Raw genomic sequence first — 21411 nt, 5'->3', positions numbered from 1 at the left:
CACCTGTAATACAGTGAGCCAGCGGACAGACAGTGAGGGCAGGCAGTGCTTCTTCCCAGCAGGATTGGGCAGGAAAAGTGTGTGAATGTGATGTAATGCGGTGCTGCGGCAGCCCTGGCAGTGTGCAGTGCCAGCAGGTGGGACTTTCACCACTAGTGGCTGCAGCTTTTACAGTAGTGTGTGCACGCTACTGTGTGGGGTACATGAAGGAGCCATGTGCCCCCTTCAGGGCTGCAGCCCGGCAGCAACTGACTCCATTGCCTCCGAGAGTTCCACCCCTGTTGCATACATTTATACTGGTTAATAAAAGCAAATAGTAATATTCCTGAATATTATCTTTTGATTATGTAGTGCTTTGTAACATAACACTAAGAATAATTACCATTGACGTAAAGGCTGTTTGGATCCAGTGTGTAAATTCCCAATTTAGTGATACTATAAGTTTGATTTTGCAGCTCTTTGTAAAAATTAATGGAATCAAATGGTGTAGTTGTTGAATTGTTGTAGCTGCAGACAGCGTCAACTTTGGTGTTACCATCACTGTTATCCAAACTGTAGAGCAAATATAAAACATAACATACAGTAAAAAAAACTACTCTTGTTACTTTCTACAAAAGTTTTATTAAACTTTTCCCTGTTTAAATGGGTTCTCCAAAATAACCATCATAACAAATCTATTAATTAGAGGTATTTATCATTATATGTACTGCAATATCAATCCAAATGATGATGGAGTACATGCAATATACCTCATTCAGCTCTCTCCATGGAAACAATTTGATGGCTGTGACTTATATTTTCTTGATATACGCTATAATGATAGTTCTTGGTTATAATATAAAGTGCTATCAAAAATAGTTTATTATGACATATTTATAAGGAGCAGAAACACTGACCGGAATGGAGACCTGTTAAATGTTTTCTAATGTATGCTGGGAGCAAGAAGCTGAGTGGTTTGCATTGTCTACACATATCAGTTCCCCACTGGATTCATCAGCAAGGTAAGTATTGATAAGAATAATACAAATATCCTCAATCAAAAAGGAAAAAATCAAGCGCTCCTAATTGTGCAATATTACTATATAAGAATACACACACCTTCTGATGAAACCGACTTGCCCTATGTCGGAGAAACGCATTAAGGATAAGGGACTTTAACCGCATTATTGTGAATCCTGACCACTGCACCTTACAGCCGTAGCGCTGATCCAGCACTTTGATCATCATTTCAAGCTGATATATACAGCCGTGGTGTGTGGTTCCCCCCATCTCCCTTGCTGGGACGTCTTCCGCTTCTGACTGCCGCACCGACGAGCACCGCACTGCCCAGGAGCTCTGGAAGCGGGTCTCTTCTTACATCGGCAGCGGTGAGATACTATACTGTCGGATTGCGGTGGGGGGTTGTAGCCTTACCTACGTGCTGTGGGAGGAATCTACTGCATCATACTAAGAGGATCAAGTGGACCTGCCATGGTTCTAGTGTTCTTTTTACCATCTTTAATCCTTTTGGTGGGACATTGAACATTTACATTCCTCAGCGCAATTGAGAACTGTTTCTTTTCTTCCCATAATCATTTAGAAAACACAAATATATATGATTGATCAGTTCAGTGGTTTTTAATAGTGCGGTTTCATTCATTTTTTAATGATTAGCAATATTGCATTTTAAGTGTTATATTTAACAATAAATTGTCATTGTATTATTTATGCGCTCTCTTTTATTGTTGAAAAATTTCAGACAATATTAGTTAAGTATTGATAAGAGAAAGATTGGCTATTAAAGAAAATGTCATAAGGAGGGAGACATTATTCTGGTTGGAGAATTTCATAACTTACATCATTCCAGAACATTACTTGTTATATAAAGCTACAGTAAAGGCTTTTGGTAAAGCTTTTCCTGTATTACTGAATTAAATCAATACACTACACTCCCATCTTTTGAAGGTATGTGTAGTAAATAGGAGTATTACAGAGATCTGAGGTTCTAGATGTAACAAAATGTTATTGAATATATCTATTGTTCACACGTTTTCTATATATTTAAATGAATTGAAAGCCTAGACTAATAAACAAGCCAGATTATAGTAGTTTATATATATATATATATATATATATATATATACACACATTATTTATACAGTGAATATATATATATATATTCTTCTTGAATAGTAAATGTTATGACATTTATATAAAACAGTATACAACATAGACTATATTCCTTACCTGACTATTTGGCATAATGAAAAAGAAGATTTCAGACTGGTGTTCTTCATCAATGCATCCAACTAAAATAAACAATTTTCATTTGAAGAATAGTTCACTTCATGCGCATCTATTCCACTTAACATTTACATTCAATGTACAGTAACTATCATCAGTGGATCAGCAATGTAATCTAGTAGTTTCTGAAACTCTTACTTTACTGATTACAGTAATCCAGGATTATCTAAACACCCATATTTTACAGCATCAGATATGTTATGATCACACAAAATAAAAAAACCTATTATAATATTGGATCGAAATAAAATATAGATTCATAGCTGAAAACTAGATTGCTTACCAGAGTAGCCATAATAAGCTTTGTGCTATTGGTTCTGGTTGAGTTTGGATTAAGAAGATCATCACTGTATTTCAGGTTGGTTAAAGTAAAGTTCACAGTAACAATGGAGTTTGGCAGAAATGCAGTTGTAGGTGATAGTGTTGAGGGCATGGAGGCTACAGTGGATCAAAAAGAATACAGATCAATATCATTCCAAGCTTCTAATTCACTTTTTATTATTTCAGAGGACAAAATATTCTATGTTCGCTTACTTGTTGATGGTTGGGGCTCATTGTAACCTGAAAGAAACCACATCATTTTACATCATTATGTTAAATGTATATTTCTTTAAGCTCTTTGCATGTATTAATAATAATATTACCATCAATATAAAGACTGAAGCTATCCAGTTGATATTTATCCAGATTCTTGATGCCATTTGTGATGACACTGAACTCTTTATAAACAACCTGCCTGCTGAACTCCTGCCCAACTGTGTTGTTTATGTAGGAGCACACCAAGTCAATACTGAAAGAGTCGGACACATTTCCAAGCCTAAAAATACAATCATAGTCATATATGAAAGTTGTTAAACCATGAAATGTTTCTACATGCACTGGTACAATGTAGCTTCACAAGGTTATAGAATATTATATTTCCTCTGGCCTCCAGTGCAATATTATACCAGAATCAATGATTTGACTTATAACATTTCTGCATGTTTGTTTCAAATAAGACAATTCATCCATGCATGCAGATTGTCCCCTCTAAACAAAGCCATAATATTGGAAATTATAATGTTTCAATACAGTATACTTGTGCAGGGTTGCACCGATTGGCAGATTATGCTTGAATTTACATTTTTTTTAATTAATTCCTATATATGTCAGATAAGGGTTCAGTATGATTTCTTGATGGATGGAATGCCAGTGATCAGAATATTGACAGCTGCATCCTGTCCATCAGAATCCCAACAGCCCCCAATTAAGCCCCCTAACCCTCACCTGTCCCCTACCCTAACCCTAACCCTCCCTTGTGGGTGCCTAACCCTAATCCTCCCCGGTGGTGCCTTACCCTATCCCTCCCTGCTTGGTGCCTAACCCTAATACTCCCTTCCCTGCTTCCTAAACCCTAACCCTCCCCACTGAAAGAAGGATCGGGATTGCAGGCGTCGGTATTTAGACACTGGGATCCCGAGTCCTGTCATGATTAAGATGCCATAGTTCCTGCTGCAAATGGGATTCCGGCATCGGTGTTTGGAGCACTGGGATCCCGTCCGTCGGGAAGCTGACTGCATCCCCCAGATAAGCATTGTACCATACACTTTGCTATGATATTATTGATTTTTTTTGTTACCAATTGTCACTTAATGATACAGTATTCTTCAATTTCTCTAGCATAGCAAATGATATGTGAATACTGTATATTTAACTTGCTGTGTTGTAAATAAGCTATTATGTGCCCCCCACACACTGTTTCCTCCTTAGTAAGCAATTGTCAGAGGACTAGAAATACATTTTTAGTATTAACATAAATGTAAAGCCAGTCAAAGGCATTACCTGAATGTGAGATCTCTGCAGCCTATAAAAGCAGCACCTATGCTGGTGTTTTGGAATACTAGGTCAATCTGTTAAGGCAATAGAAAATACATTTCTTAGATATAAATATACAATCATTCTAGGACATGCAAAAAAAAGTAAATAACACATGCACAAAATAATCTTCAAATCAGTCATATCTTACCCGAGATATCAGGATTGCTGACATTATGCGGTAAAGTTCTGTTGATTGATCTTGAAATTGGGGGTTATAAACCACATTCAATAAAGTCAAGTTGACAGTGAAGTCCACCAGCGCTGCAGTCCCCGTTGTCAACACAGTAACTAAATGAGCAATTTATATGGGGTTTATTAAGACCAAGATTCATACATATACAATATACTCTGTATTTTCTTTATGAAGAAATGTATGTGCTACCTACTTAAATAATTTTTAGCTATTCATTTGTCAATCAGTAATGACAAATGTTCTCAGTATCTTGCTTTTCCTGACAATTGTAACATTGATGTAGTGTTATTTTATAGTAATTTAAACATACACTATGGTAGCTATTTTCTGGGTGTGGAACACTAGCCCAGTGGTTGGGATGCCAGCAGTCACATGACTGACACAAGCATCCCATCAATCAGAATGCTGACAGGAGATGGAGTAATTAATTTACTCCTCTCCTGCCCCCTCCCCTAACCATAACCCAGCAGGGGTGGCGGCTAGGGCTAAGATAGTGGGGGTGGTGGCTGGGGCTAAGTAACAGGGGGTTGCAGCTAGGACTAAGACTTGAGGGGGTGGCTATGGCTAACCCTCCCCTTTTGTGCCTAAACTTAACCCCCCCGGGCCCTAACCCTATTCGTCACCCTGATACTTACCTTCAGGATGTCTGCAGTCGGCGTTCTGGTGCTGGGATTCTGAATGGTGTCGGGATTCCAGCATTCGGTCACATGACCGCTGGCTTCCCAAACATATCACCCCAATTCCAATATACAAAGGAGTTAATATGTTTATGTTGATGATAATGTTAATATACAGACACCTGTGAATTTTTTGTTAGTCAAGGGTTCTATTACTGCTAGTTACTCTCCTAGAAAGGGTAGTAAATAGTAAAAACTGGCAAGCCAGTAACAGAGGAAAGCAAAGTAAAATTTTTGTCTAGTATTTGCAAAATGTACACATAAGTATATGATATTTGTGTGCTTCCATTTGTGTGCAAATGCGACATCCTCATCACCATAAATTAGACATTTAATACATAAACTCTATTTTGCAAAATATAACTTTTGAATAAATACAACGCTATCATTAAATACCATGCATTGTTGCATTGTGTCTGTAAAATGTATTTGAGATAAGTGCATGTCATTCAGATAGACAAAAAAAGCTTCATCACCTTCTAAATCTCATAAGTAAAAAGTTATTTTTACGAGTACACAACACAATTTACATTCCTGACGTTTTATGACACAGCGCATTTACTCGCTCAAAGCAAGGGTGGTGTCAAGTGCCTGACATCAATTATATACAGGACATTCAGACTTTCCTGCATTCTCAGCTACCGCTCAGACCACGCAACAACTGACCTGTCTCAGACCACTTAACAACTGACCTGTTGCCTGATCTCCATGAAGACGTAAAATCCCTGGAAGCATTGCATAGGTCCTCTTTGGTCTTGAGACCAACCGACAACTGCATGAATTACAGATGTGTCCTCATACATCATTGCTGAAGTCATGCCAGACAGTCACTCTTGGTGTACCAAGTCCTGTGTGACTTTGCTAGCATTGGACATCATTTTGTTGAAAATGTGTCTTAGCCATACTGCCCTACTCTCCCGGAATGGCCGGGAGGCTCCTGAAAATCAGGTAGCACTCCCAGGCCCCCAGAAGAATAGGCAAGTCTCCCGGAGATGTCAGGTGCCTGCTCACTCCCCCCCCCCCAACTAAATCCAGCTGTGCATACCACTGTGAGTGATAAATTGCACCAGCCAATCTGCTCCTAACTGTCATTTTTCAAACACAGTCTGTAACATGGCAGGTAGGAGCTGATTGGCTGCTGCAATTTATCACTCACAGTGACATGTATCACTCATTGATAAATAGGGGCATTAGTACTAAAACATATCTCTATTTTCCAGGAACCGAATAAATTTTCTGTGCCATCAATAATTCAAACAAGGTCCATGGATACTGAGAGAGTGGGGAGTAGGTATAAAGTATCCAAGTTTGTTCAAGGGCCCAGACTGCTGAGGAGATGCAGCCACACGGAAGACTCCTTCAGCCAGCAGTGCAGGATATAAAGTAGGTCCCAGTAGTCAGAACAGGGCTTGACCATACCCTCACACAATAGGCCATGCCCCGTAGTACTTGGCACAATAGGTCTATGAGTTGGCCTTGATAACATCTACATCCGTATTTAAATGTCAGAACATAAATTTTCTGATTTAAAAAGTCATATCTGCATATACTCTTAGACCATCCCATCCAAACCTTAATGGCTGTTGTTTAATTGATGATAAAATAATTTGTTACCTATAATGGATGCTATTGTTCCATTTAACCTGAATTCTAAGGACTATTCTTAACATCTTCATAAAGACACTATAGCAATTTCCAAATATTGCAGGTAACATGCCAATATAAATATATATATATATATATATATATATATTATTTTTTTCATAAAAACACATATACAAGCTGTAAATATATTTCATTCTATTTTAGGTAATTTCTTAGGCAACATAAATAACTTGGACTTACCTGTGGAGGGCTTGGCGGTCTGCATGGTTGTGGTATTCACTGGAGACTGGTTTGCTGGGTTGGCTGTAGCTGGTTGAATGGGTGGTTCGGTTACTGTCACAGAAATGTTAAAAGTTACAAGTGTTCTTTGAAAGTACTTCCCAGAAAAAGGAACTACTGTAGCATACTATTGTACTGGAGCTACAAATTAACACAGTAAGTATAATTATTATTATTATTCCACTTCCTTACATACGTATATTGTGTTTACCCCACCTCTCAGATTTTAAGCTAATTTCAGCAGGTTAATATTTACTCTCTGCTTCATGTTTTTTGTTTGTATCACAGTCCTATCAATGAACAATCCTCCCAATGTTAGCTCTTTATAAAAAAAAAATCATAATAGTATTGGACTGACTTTTGCACTTGCAGTTGGCGGGAATGGTATAACCGAAGAAACTGAATGGGATACAGTTGTTTGGCAGTGGTTTCTGCATTATGGGGAGTCTAATGTACAGTACAGTATTATTTTATATTAATATTATATTGTGCCTGATCCCAATTATAAAGTGCTACAGAACATACTGATGCTATAGAGATAAAGATAAAGAGATAAATACTTTATTTGTCATTGATCAAACAATAAAATATTGTACAGAACAACGAAATTTCATCCAGAGCAACCACATATGCATATCAGTCAGAACAGAATAGGTGTTAGAACTCCCCAGTCAGGTTCATCCTTACTATAACTAAAGGAAAAAAACTGTTTCTGAACCGTGAGGTTCTGGATTTAATACAGCGGAAATGCCTTTTCGAAGGTAGAAGAGCAAACAGACTATGGTATGGATGTTAACAATCCTTTAAGATGCTATTTCCTTTCCTCATACTATACTTAATATATACCTCCTCTACTGTGGGCAATTCAGTGCCAATAATATTCCCTACTGTACTAACCATTCGTTCCAACAGCTTATGATCCGCTGAGGTACAATTACCGTACCAAGCAGAAACACACTAAGTTAAAATACTTTCAATTACACAACAATAAAAATTAAATAAATGTTTTTTAGATAGGTTAGCCGCCTTCAATTTCCTCAGGAAATACATGCGCTGTTGCGCCTTCTTAACCATAGATAAAACATTAGCGGTCCTGGTCAAATCATCAGTAATAATAGTGGCCAATAATTTAAAACATTTCACCCTTTCAACCTCCAAATTAGCATTAGATAATGGCAACAGGTTAGGTCTATTTGTTTTCTGAAATTAATAATGATTTCTTTGGTCTTTTATTGATTTATTAATAGTTTATTTACCTCTCCCCAACTGACCAACCTATTCATCTCCTCTCGATACATAGTCTCCATCTGATATAAGCCCACAACTATTGTATCATCAGCAAACTTTACAATTAAATTTGAAACGTGGAGGCACAATCATACGTAAAAAGTGAAAATAAAAAAGGACTCAAGACACATCCTTTTAAGTACCAGTACTAATCTTAGTAATAGTTGATGTTAGATTGCCCAATCTCACTTGTTGTGACCTATTTACTAAAAAAATCTAAAACCCAATTGCACAAGATGGCAGGAAACCCAAACTTGAACAATTTCCTAGTCAAAGCACTATGGTATTTAATGCTGAACTATAATCAATGAAAAATATTCTAACATACGAGTTACATATACAAGTAAATGTTAATAAATAAATAAATAAATTGTTACAGAAAAATGTGTAATAGATGCTGCTGCTGTGGTTGATACACTTGTTATAACATCAATTAACAAATGAATATTATTGTATGCCAAAGCCTGTAAGCAGCTTTTTGCTGATCATGCGCAAAGTTCAGGTTTTTAGTTTACTATTCCTTTAGCATATAAGAGTTATCATATCTAACACATTCTTTGTATTACTTTTTAACAGCATCACATTTTTTTGGCAGTTATATGTTCAGTTTTCAAACCATACACATTACCAAAGTCAAACCTTACTTTCAAACCACTTTATCTCAAAACACCAGCTTGTACCTCAGCATGTCCGTGGGTCTGGACTGCCAAGGGAATACATCTACAGATACGGCTAGATGTATGAGGACTCATCTGTACAGTTTACTCAAGTGCCCTTAAGCCAGAAATGCAGGATATACAGAGGATATCAGTATTCACTAAAGGGCATGACCATGCCAGGGGCAGATTGGCCATAGGGCTCACCAGGAAGATTCCTGGTAGGCCAGCATGTCTGTGGCCCCTGTTTTGTGTGTTGTCATGTGGCCCCCACCCCCACATGACAGCAGCCTACCACACTCAGTACACTGCATTGTCCCCATTCATTCTGCTATTCCATCTCTGCAGTACAGCAACTCTGCCATCCAGTGATGCTGCCATGGCTACACAGTATGTTATACCTCTTGCACTGCCCACATTTAGGTCATAATCTTCCCCTGGTCTCAGATACAACTGCAGCAAAAGACGCAAGGAAGGCCACACTTGCATACATTCAGGCCTTATAAGGAGGGATCCCGCCCTCTCAACAGACAACACCCCCTCATCAGGTCACACCCCCATTATGGCTGCTTCCACACATTTTCACGTCTGGGTTCCCATCCCAATCCGCCTATACAAGTGACCAAACCCTTAGCCCTCTTCTTGAAAGATTTCCCAGTGGCCACAACATCACTATTTAAACATCAGAACATACAGTATATGCTCTGTTTTAAAAAGCTATTTCATGCTATATATATTATTGGCAGTACAGCGCAGTACACAACACATCCTAACGTTGCTGTATAAATTGATAATAAAACAATTTGTCACAAAGTGCCTTCAATGAATAAATTGTTTCATTTAATCTGAATTTAATTTGTCAGGACTATTCTTAGCATACTTAAAAAGAGATAACAGCATTTTTTTTTTAATTTTTCCATGACAACAAATACTGTGTTAGGCAAATTGTAAACATATTTCTTTCTGCACAACTTTAGTTTTAGTTAATAATTTCTTAGACAAGATAAAAAAAATCCTGGATTTACCTATGGAGGGCTTGGTGGTCTGCACTGCAGTGGTATTTACTGGAGACTGGTTTGCTGGGTTGGCTGTAGCTGGTTGAATGGGTGGTTCGGTTACTGTCACAGAAATGTTAAAAGTTACAAGTGTTACTTGATGGCACTTCCCAGAATAAAGAAATAGCACAATACCCATATCTGCCAACTGTGTTGAGCCGAATATTACCACAATTACAATTATTATGATCACCTTATACCATCTCCCCACTGCAAGCAACTTCATTGAACCTTTGTGTTCAACCAACACTGCATTTGTATCAATATTTATATAGGGCTTGATTCATGTTTGTAAGTAAAGCAAAAAAGCAAGCAACTGGGCAAAACCATGTGCAGTGCAGGTGGGGCAGATGTAACACATGCAGAGAGAGTTAAGGGGTGAGTACACACGTAGAGATGTGTCTTTAAATTCTAAGCAATCTGACATCGTTCCGTGTGTATACCCCATAACGATAGTGATGCGCGGCCCCGCGCGTTGCTATTGCTGACTCTAGATTGGCCTGCATGCATGCCAGATCTAGTCAGATCGCTCACTTCACCGCTGGGTGAAGGGAGCGTTGTGTTGTTTTTTTCCCTTGCTCAGCACACATTGCGCTGTGTGCTGAGTGTCCTGAGATGTGTTCTGAGCAATTTGTGCTAGATTGCCCAGCACACATCTCTGGGACACATCTCTACGTGTGTACCCCCTTTAGATTTGGGTAGGGTGTGTTCAAACTGAAATATGAATTGCAGTGTAAAAATAAAGCTGTCTAACATTTGTGGGCTACATGTAAAAGCAGACAGTATTTACCCTGCACAGAACAAATATAACAGTATTTACTCCCCTTGCATTGCCGTACGGTTTGTTTTGCTTACAGACATGAGTCAGACACATAGTTTGTAGTACAGGTTGCAATGTGTTGTACTGTCTTTTGCATTTTTTTCTTGTTTGTTTGCACTGATTATGTTTATGTACTATGTGTTCCCTTTGTAATGCAATATAAATTAAGGATAATAGTTAACAATAGTTATTATTCTGCTTACTTATATATCAAGTGTTTTCCCCATCTCTTAGATCATAATCTCATTCCAACAGGGTCATCTTTAAACTCTGTTTCATGTGACTTATTTGTATCGCAATCCCCTCAATGTTAGCTAGTTATAGATAAACTATAATGGAATTAGGCTGTGATTTCTCTCTTTATGGGGTACATTTACTAAGCAGTGATAAGAGCGGAGAAGTGAGCCAGTGGAGAAGTTGCCCATGGCAACCAATCAGCACTGAAGTAACATCTATAATTTGCATAGTATAAAATGATACAGAGCTGCTGATTGGTTGATGGGGAAATTTCTCCACTGGCTGACTTCTCCGCTCTTATCACTGTTTAGTAAATGTCCCCCTATGTTAATAAATAAACCAATGCTGTTATTTACAGCAACAAATCTACTTGCCCTTATACACTTGTTATTAGTGGTGTAGAAGTATTTGATGTAAATGTACCAACTGATAATTCCATGCCAGCCATGTCAGCACCTGCAGGCAGCTTTATGTTGGTCATGTGTACAGTTCAAGGTTTTTTGTTTACTATTCCTCTAGCAGAAAAGAGTTTCTTATACAGGTTGAGTATCCCATATCCAAATATTCCGAAATACGGAATATTCCGAAATACAGACTTTTTTTGAGTAAGAGTGAGATAGTGAAACCTTTGTTTTCTGATGGCTCAATGTACACAAACTTTGTTTAATACTCAAAGTTATTAAAAATATTGTATTAAATGACCTTCAGGCTGTGTGCAAAAGGTGTATATGAAACATAAATGAATTGTGTGAATGTACACATACTTTGTTTAATGCACAAAGTTATAAAAAATATTGGCTAAAATTACCTTCTGGCTGGGTGTATAAGGTGTATTTGTAACATAAATGCATCCTGTGCTTAGATTTAGGTCCCATCACCATAATATCTCATTATGGTATGCAGTTATTCCAAAATACGGAAAAATCCGTTATCCAAAATTCCTCTGGTCCCAAGCATTTTGGATAAGGGATACTCAACCTGTATATACTTTGGATTCCTTTTTACCAGCACCACAATTGCTATGGTGAACACAGGCTAGCTGCCATTAAACTAGCCATATATTTTTAGACTAACAAATTCAATAAACTGAAATGACACCTGGTCCTGCGCTTCCTTTTACTGTAAATAGGTCCAGCTTGTGTGCTGTAGTAGTTGTAATAACTTAGATAAATGTTTCTTACCTGGGGAGCTCTGTGTTGTGTGTAATGTGGTTGTGTTTATTGGAGACTGGTTTATAGGGTTTGCAGTAATTGGCTGGATAGGAGGTTCGGTTACTGTAACAGTAAAATTATGATTAATAGATAGTAGAAACAACACATTATACTGTTATTATTTTGCAACATTGCAGCTACTGTACATACATTGATTTAGGTAAAGTGAAAACTTCCTCCCAAAAAAAACACATCCACCAATAATTCAAGTTTACTACAAACTGTGTATACTATTTACTATATACTGTAGATTTAATACATGTTTAAATTTAAACCTCTTTCTGTATCAAACTGCTGCAAGCATTTTAGTAATATTTATAGTTAAAATCATTTAAAACAATACTGCTGACATACCTTTGTTAGGCAACTATTAGAGAAGAAAATAGAACATATGCTATACTCACTGGAGTATCTACAGTATGATGGATACGGTGTGTGCGGTGCAGGGGCGAATCTAGAGAGGAGGAGGTCCATGTGCAGGTCCGGATGGGCCCCTCCTCTATAGCCAGCAGCGCTGTAGCTCTGGGCCCTAGAGTCACTAGGCAACCCTACCGCTGCCCCAGAGCCTAGTGCACAATCGCAGGTCTTTGGGAAAATGGTGCTGTGGCGATTTTCCCTGTGATTTCCTTACTGTGCATGCACAAAACACCAGGAAAATGGTGCCACATTATTTTCCTAGTGATTTCTGCAGCACTGCTGTTGCCATCAGTGAACTCCGGAGGGTAAGTATTCAAATAAATGGGTGCAGGGTGTGTGGTAAGGGGCCCGCCTGGACCCCGGGGGCCCATGTGCACTGTACACACCACACTGCATCCATTATAAATAGGCAAGTGCCCATGGGGTCCAGGGGGGGGGGGGGCACAATGCACTCCATGCACCCACTTTCTAAAGCCAAACCATTTGTTTCATGCACCTCTATTTGTGTCAGGCCATTAGTCTATATAATTATTTATTTATGACCGGTATTTATATAGCGCACACATATTCCGCAGCGCTTTACAGAGAATATTTGCCCATTCACATCAGTCCCTGCCCCAGTGACGCTTACAATCTATATTCCCTACCACATGTACACGCACACACATTCACACTAGGGTTAATATTGTTGGGAGCCAATTAACCTACCAGTATGTATTTGGATTGTGGGAGGAAACCGGAGCACCCGAAGGAAACTCACGCAAGCACGTGGAGACTATACAAACGCTACACATTTAGTGCCATGGTGGGAACCAAACCTGTGACCTCAGTGCTGTGAGGCAGTAATGCTAACCATTACACCATCCGTGCTGCCCACCATTACACCATCCGTACTGCCCACCATTACACCATCCGTACTGCCCACCATTACACCATCCGTACTGCCCACCATTACACCATCCGTACTGCCCACCATTACACCATCCGTACTGCCCACCATTACACGATCTGTACTGCCATACTATATAATGTTCTGATGTTTATAAATGTATATTAAATTTTATTTTCATATAATTTATATCTGACCTGCAAGTCAACCTTACTAGAATCACTATAGACACATTAATGAAAACCATAACATAATGATGACAATAAGATTTCATATTATCTGTAAAAATAAATTGCCATGATAAGCAACCACATCATGGCAGCTGTGACTAAGAATATTGGGGTAGATGTATTAACCTGGATAAAGCAGTAGTAAGTGCAAGGTGATAACGCACCAGTCAATCATTATGGATTTAAAAAAAATGACAATTAGGAGCTGACGGGCTGGTGCGTTATCACCTTGCACTTATCACTGCTTTATCACTTGTTTATCCCTTCTCCAGGCTTAATACATCTGCCCCAGTTCCATTGCCATGGTAAAGATGCATTATTTTTGCAAATGATACTTGCCACTCAAGAAAGAGCTAATGGTTGGAAATCTAAACTGAGACATTAGCTGAAGATACTGTAGCTGCTATTCAATCTAGTAAACTATAAGAAAGGACATTATATATATATATATATATATATATATATATATATATAGCTTATTTTGTTATTAATTGTGCTTTACAGCATGGACAGATCAAACAGCTCAGAATCAGAGGAGCATGTCGGTTCTGTTGCTTGGCAGTTGATTAGAAATTAGAATGGATGTTATGTTTACAAATCCTTCCTACTTGGAGGAAAAGACATTATAGTTAGTAAGTGAGCATCTTGTTCTTATTAACTTCCAGCTAAACCTTGTCATATCTGTGCAGCTTTAGGACCTCACATTGCCCAGCAACAGAGGAAACTAAAGGAAGCAGAACCTGACTTCCTTTTACCAACTCAGTCATGCTAGAAAGCTGTCAGTATTCAGATAAGACAGTGCTGCCTTTAATAACATTTAAAAACTTTTGTAATGAACAAATTGAAGCTTGCAATTCTATCTATCATCTATTTATTTTTTAGTATAACACACCTTTAATTAATCTACGGTAATTCTATACCTGTATTAACGATATTTTCTGTTTATCCATATTGTAAATGTTAATATTTTAGTTATAATTTGCTTTCAAAACACACAGGCAAAGTGCAATGTCTAATCCTAGATGTGCAAGTGGATCTAAGAATCATACTATTGGCCATCGGCCATTTTGGTTTATACTGTACTTCTGCTTTGCTACAAAAGCCTGCTTCAGTTTGTGCAGATGTTGTGACTATGGGGGTCACTCCGACCCGTTCGCAAGCAGCGGTTTCTCGTTGTGGTGCGAACGGGTGCGGAATGCACATGCGCGGCAGCGCATGCGCGACATTGCCCGGCGACAGGGGTCGCCGGGTTACGACGCGTCCAGCGAACGAAGCGGTCGCAGAGCGGACCGCTAAGAATATTGACAGGAAGAAGGCGGTCCTGGGCGTCTCCACAGCGTTGGCGGGCGTTTTCGGGGAGTGGATTAAAAAACGCAGGCTTGTCCAGACCAACAGAGGGCGGATGTCTGACGTCAGAAGCAGCTTCAGCATCGCAGGGATCATCGCACAGGGTAAGTATGTCCAGGGCTACTCTGAAACTGCTTGAAATTTTTTTAGCTTAGCAGGGCTGCACAAGCGATCATAGCCCTGCTAAGCTAAAATACACTCCCCCATAGGCGTGGACTGTTGATCGCAGCAGCAGCTAAAAGAGCAAGTCTCGCGCCTCCAGAGCAAGTCTGTTTTTACCTAAAATCATTAATTTTAGGAAAATGAGCAAACGAAGCAGAGTCTTCTCCTCCAGCATCAGGAGACAGTCCTCTTCAGCAGCAGTGAGTATATGTGGTGTATGTGAGTGTCTCTATCAGTGTCTGAATGTGTGTAAGTGAGTGTGCGTGTGCATTAGTGTCTGTGTGTACATGAGTGACCCCAGTGTGTGTGTGACACGCCTGTACACTGTCATCCCCCCAGATCTGGATTCTGGGAGAACTATATCGCCCAACAGCCTTTTTGCCTCCCAGCACCTCTCTCCCGGGAGCTTCTCAGCAGCCCCCTCCCCAGTGAGAAGATGTAGGTGAGACCATTTCTCTTTAAGGCTTGATACATCTCCCCTACAGTCCTGTCACTATTACTTTAGACATTTTTCCAGAATATACCCTATTCTTTCCCACAATGTTCCCCAAACTCTTATCTGCTCTGTAATTATCTCACAGATTGACAACTGCATCCTTCTCCTATATGGCATTCTCCTGATATTCCACTCTTGCTGCTTCACATCTACCACACCATTATGTCAATCTCTATACTGGTTCTCTGTGTCTTCCAGAACCAAAGTTACATTTATCAGCCTTTCTATGCCTTCAAAGCCTTCATCAGCACCATTCTTTCATACACCTTAAACCTATGTCAAAATACTGTACTCTCCCTCTTTTTTGAGGGAAAATGCTCATGAGTTAGTATGTCAACATTGTGTCTAGTGTAAGGAAACAAAAGGTTTGCTTCTTCCAATGGAAGAATTTACTAGGTATGGGTGGATTAGGGCACTCACTGCTGAATTGGGCTAGTGAATAGTCTCAAAAACACAATGTGCTGGGCAAGACATTATAATGATCTTAAAGAGGTTGAAATTAGATTTGTAGAGATGCATTCACTGTTTTGCTTGTGTCCTGAACACCTTGTGAAATCACTCAAAATGATCTGATTTCTGTATGCCCTCTAAGCTTACTGCTTTCACCACAAGAGAACTGAAACCCCAAATTGTGGCTGCAACTCCAAATTTAAATTCTTTTGAGAGTGCAGGAAATGGTGGTGTTTCTTTCTCTCAGAGCAGTAAGTGAAGCACAGAGTGATGCTGGGGAGTGTTGTGCACCCAGCATGTTAGTGAGGGTAAGGAAAACTTTATGAGGCCCCTTTAAGAATTTGAAGTGCACCACCCAAAAAAATCCTAGTTGCATCCCTGATCTGTGTTTCTGATCACATCACTAATAGCAATTATCAACTTTTTTTCTATCTAAAATTTAAACATTCTGAATTTGTAGTGGAATTTGTAATATATATGAAGTGTTCTTTGTGATCAAAAGTAACAGCCTCATCTTCTAGTTATTCTCACGATCACATTGATCTAACACCTTAATTAATTGAAAATGTATTTTACCACAAGAATAATATTAATTTAATCCTCATACAGTGTGTCAATAAGGAAACTCAGCAGTACAGTAGTCTTTACGCAGGCACCCTGATAAATGCCATTGCGGTGCCTCCGCCGTGTAAATAGATACCGTGAGCTCTCATGCTGCCCCTGCACCCATGTGCCCTGCCCGCATCCTTGTGGGAACACTAGTACGGTATATCACTTTCTCACTGTCCAAAACACCCCATTAATAGTAGTTGCTAGTTATGATAAGCAGAGCCATGCAGTCATGTCAATTTTTTCCTGTCAGCCATACCTATCTATACTCCAAAAATAAAGATACAAAAATAGGAGCTTGATGTCAGATTATATGAAGAACAGAGCTTTTCTGCAGCACTACCACACATTTAGCACTACAAATGGCCTTTCTTGTCTTTTTATTATTCCACAAGGTACACCTATATATTTTATCTAAATAAACATGTTTCTACAGTATATCATCATTCAATTCCTGATGACTACAAAATATATTTATACTGTACAGCACAAGAAGTGCAAATAGTAGATCAGTATTCAATATGCGAAATCTCTTTATGAAAATGACATACAGTACAGTAGCACTGAGTAAAACAAATAAGCACAAACTTACCTGGTGTCCCAGTGGTAGAGGGTGATGATGCAGCGGTTGAAACTGATGATGTAGCTGGAAGCAATTCAGTGGTTGCAATTTCTGGTGTCATAGTTGTTGTGTTTGCTTATTATTGAGTGGAAGAAATATGTTAGTAAAATTAATTACAAGTCACATTTCTCTATCTCTAAAAAGCTACTGAAAAGGATTTCACAGATCAGCTGTAAATTTAGCGTCATTTGTTTATGTTATATGCTACTGAATGCATTCCTTACAACTAGATATGTTATCATAAATGGATTCCTTTATACAGTATCTGAACATTTGTATTGCATTTTTTTAAAGCAATAGTCATAACTGCGTACCTCTCAACTTTTGCTGTATTGAAGGAGGGACATAATCGCGCGCTGAAGGTGCGTGCCAGAAATCAGGGGGCGTGAACTATCAAAAAGGGGGCATGGCCTCATGACAAGTGCCACGATTGCAAGCCACGCCCCCGTTTTTGCCATTATGGGGGCATGAACAGCGCTGCAAGAGCTGCTGGCCATGCCCCCCTGTCCCTCTCTGCCAGGAATAGACGCTGTGCGCAAAATCTCCCAACTGCCCCCCACCCGCGGGGACACTGTGACCCTCGGGTGGGACAGCGGGACAGACCGTGATAAAAGGGACTGTCCCGCCAAAATGGAGACAGCTGGGAGGTATGTAACTGTATATATTTAGAAGCTACACCTAACCAGTGGCAGTTGCACAGGTGGGGCTGCAGTGCAGTGCAAAATTCAAATAACAGAGCCATTCTAACTGCCAGTGAGTTCCAGCCGACAATGTCTGGCAGCATTTGGGGTGGCAGTTGGTGTGGCTCCCCTATTTGTATTTTGGACTCCAGCGCTGAAATTGCTACAGGAAAAAGATGCATATTACAAACTGTGCAGAGCTTCCATATAACTCAATTGCAGAATTATGGTAATCGACATTTAGGTATTGGTACATGCTGCTGGCAATAATGGCTGGGTGCGGAAATGTGTACCATTTTTATCGAGAGAGAATAATGTATATGCAATTTAAAGCATTTTTCTTCTGCACGCAGTACGTGAGATGGAGATAATCATAAGAGGATTGTGATGATACATGAAGCTTCTAGAATTGGCTTCTCCATAGAGAAACATATGGAATGATGTCTCCAGTACAATAAACCTTTAGTAAATAAGGAGTAATTGAGCATGTAACAAGAGTAACAGGAAAATCCCCTATTTCCTGCACACAAGGTACAGTACATGTTGGAATGAGAACAGGTCCTAAATGAAATCACAAACATTGTGTCTAAATATATTTCCCTCTAAAAACATAACTAAAAAACCCCTCAAATATCTTCATCTGTAGATTTGTAGAATTTGATAGCAGATACAGTAAGAACCACTTGGCCCATCTAGTCTGCCCCTTTTGTTTTTACCATATTTTTTTATCTCAAACCTTATTTGATCCTTTTTTCTTTGTAAGGATATCCTTATGTCTATCCCATGCATGTTTAAATTGCCCTACTGTCTTAGCCTCTACCACCTATGATGGGAGGCTATTCCACTTGTCCACTACCCTTTCTTTGAAGTAATTTTTCCTCAAATTTCCCCTGAACCTCCCTCCCTCCAGTCTCAATACATGTCCTCATGTCCTATTGCTTCTCTTCATTTGGAGAATGTTTCCCTCCTGGACTTTGTTAAAACTCTTGATATATATGAAAGTTTCTATCATGTTTCCCCTTTCCCTTCTCTGCTCCAAACTATACATATTGAGATTTTTTTTTCTGGGTTTGTTTTGTGATGTAGGCCATGAACCATTTTAGTTGCCCTTCTTTGTACAGTCTCTAATGTATTAATATCCTTTTGAAGATATGGCCTCCAGAATTGAACACAGTATTTTAGATGAGACCATACCAATGACCTATACAGTAGCATTATTACTTCTTTCTTTCTGCTGCTGATTCCTCTCCCAATGCAGCCAAACATGTGACTAGCCTTCCTCATTGCTTTGTTACATTGCTTACCTGCCTTTAAGTCACCTAAAATAGTGACGCCTAGATCCCTTTCCTCCTCAGTAGTTTCCAGTATAGTTGCATTAATTCTATATTTAGCCTTTGGATTTTTGAGACCCAAGTTCATGATTTTGCATTTTTTGGCATTAAACTGTAATTGCCACACTCTTGACCATTCCTCTGTCTACCTAGATCCTCAATAATTTGTTTTACCCCTCCTGGTGTGTCTACCATGTTGCATACCTTTGTGTCATCTGCAAAAAGGCATACTTTCCCTTTTAATTCCATTTGCAACTTCACCAATAAAGATACTAAAAAGCACTAGTACAAGTACAGATCCCTGGGGTACTCCACTGGTAACATTTCCCTCCTGTGAATGCACTCCATTTACTACAACTCTCTGTTTTCTATCCTGCAACCAAGATCTTATTCATTCAACAATCTTAGTATCCAATACCAAGTTTTCAAGTGTATTTAGCAGTCTGCGATGTGAACAGTGTCAAAAGCCTTACTAAAGTGTAGATAAGCTATATTCACGGCTCCATCTTTATCCATCACTTTAGTCACACAGTCAAAAAAGTCAATAAGATTTGTTTGACATGATCTCCCCCCAGTGAATCCATGCTGTTTAGGATCCTGTAAATTGCTGGATTTGAGATAATCTACAACTCTTTCTTTTAATAGTGTTTCCATCGAGTTGTGCCGCTGAACCAAGAACAAGGTTCTATGGACGGAACATAGGATGCAGGACTGCAGTAGACTTTCACTGACTAACAGTCTACTGACATTTGGAGGGTGGAGAGGGGGAAAGCCATGAACTGTGTTTCTCAAAATGGAGGTGTGTGTCGCCATTGTAGTGGGGAAGGGATGAGGACAGGTTCTCCATAAGAGGACAGAGATTTCCTAGTCTCTTGGTAGCTCCTGTAATGGCCAGTGGTGTCAGAGGAGATCAGATACTGCATCCTAGGATACAGTTTAGATCGGTAATGCAGCAGGAGATGTTATGCCTCCTGCTGCATTACCATATTAGTGCTATCGCTGCTGCTTCTATATTAGCTGCAGAGAGAGCAGCTCCAACCACATCTGAATGAGGCCCTGTGTGTCAGAAGAGCTGCAGACAACTCAAAGATCATTGAAATCAAGTCATGACTAAATGAAAGTCCATAGCATCTGTAGTGTAAATATTTAAGCTGTTATACCTCACTCATTTGCAAAGTATTTCAGGGTCTACTCCAAATGAAGTCAATTAGAGTCATTTTATCAGTTATATCATTAAATGTTGCTTTCTTGTTTGTATCAACAAACAAAAAACTTTACACTATAAGGGCTATACATGTGAAAATTTACATAAGTAGCATCTCCATTTACAGATATTTTCCTGTACATGTCTATAACATTTATTTTAGTAATGGGACTTAAGTTCTGTACATAGTTACTTTTTTAAGTTCATAGAATTCGTAGCTGGAGAAATGCATTTATTTGACTTCTCAGTTAAAATCAGTTTGCACTTGGAGAATATTTTATGCATTTAAAACTGATATTAAAATGAAATATTTTCTAATATTTTGTATTTTGATACAGGTCGAGTATCCCATATCTGTAATGCTCTGGACTAGGAGCATTCCGGATATGCAATTTTTCCGGATAACAGGTTATCTAACAGGTAGATAACCAGGGGGTCCTTGGTGGGTCTGGGGCATCAGCGGGGGGTCCCGGTAGTCCACGGCAGTTCCAGTGCATCAGTGGGGGATCTGGCATTTTGGCACCAGGGCTTGGATGCAATGATGGTGAGGGAATGACTGCAAAGCCACTTCCCCACATATCTGTGATTGGCCATGCACTCCACTGACATCATGATGCCGGCCACATCATGACATATACAACAGAGCCGAAATGTTCTAATTTTTCTAAATATTTTGGTTAATGGGTATCCAGATAGCGGATGCCCGACCTGTACATATATTTCTTACTTTATGATTATTATTTTTTAAATACTTGTACCAATTATCTTCATAATGAATCTGATATCTTCATTTAAGTCATTGTTAGTGTACAAT

The 21411-nt window shown here is 39.1% G+C and overlaps 1 protein-coding gene across 1 annotated transcript in view; it reads right to left on the bottom strand.

Moving 5' to 3' along the window:
- Positions 1-21411, bottom strand: part of MUC16 (mucin 16, cell surface associated) — a 208623-nt gene that overhangs the window by 65979 nt on the left and 121233 nt on the right. The window contains exons 25-32 of the mRNA XM_063955513.1: positions 17353-17457; positions 7420-7424; positions 4105-4172; positions 2928-3100; positions 2818-2844; positions 2567-2721; positions 2227-2288; positions 383-552 (exon numbers count right to left, since the gene is read on the bottom strand). Coding sequence (XP_063811583.1) covers positions 383-552; positions 2227-2288; positions 2567-2721; positions 2818-2844; positions 2928-3100; positions 4105-4172; positions 7420-7424; positions 17353-17457 — 765 coding nt within the window. The remainder of the gene's footprint in view (positions 1-382; positions 553-2226; positions 2289-2566; positions 2722-2817; positions 2845-2927; positions 3101-4104; positions 4173-7419; positions 7425-17352; positions 17458-21411) is intronic.

This window comes from Pseudophryne corroboree, chromosome 1, assembly GCF_028390025.1.
Source record: "Pseudophryne corroboree isolate aPseCor3 chromosome 1, aPseCor3.hap2, whole genome shotgun sequence".
Taxonomy (NCBI): Eukaryota; Metazoa; Chordata; class Amphibia; order Anura; family Myobatrachidae; genus Pseudophryne; species Pseudophryne corroboree.
This window is presented reverse-complemented; position numbering and strand designations above follow the sequence as displayed.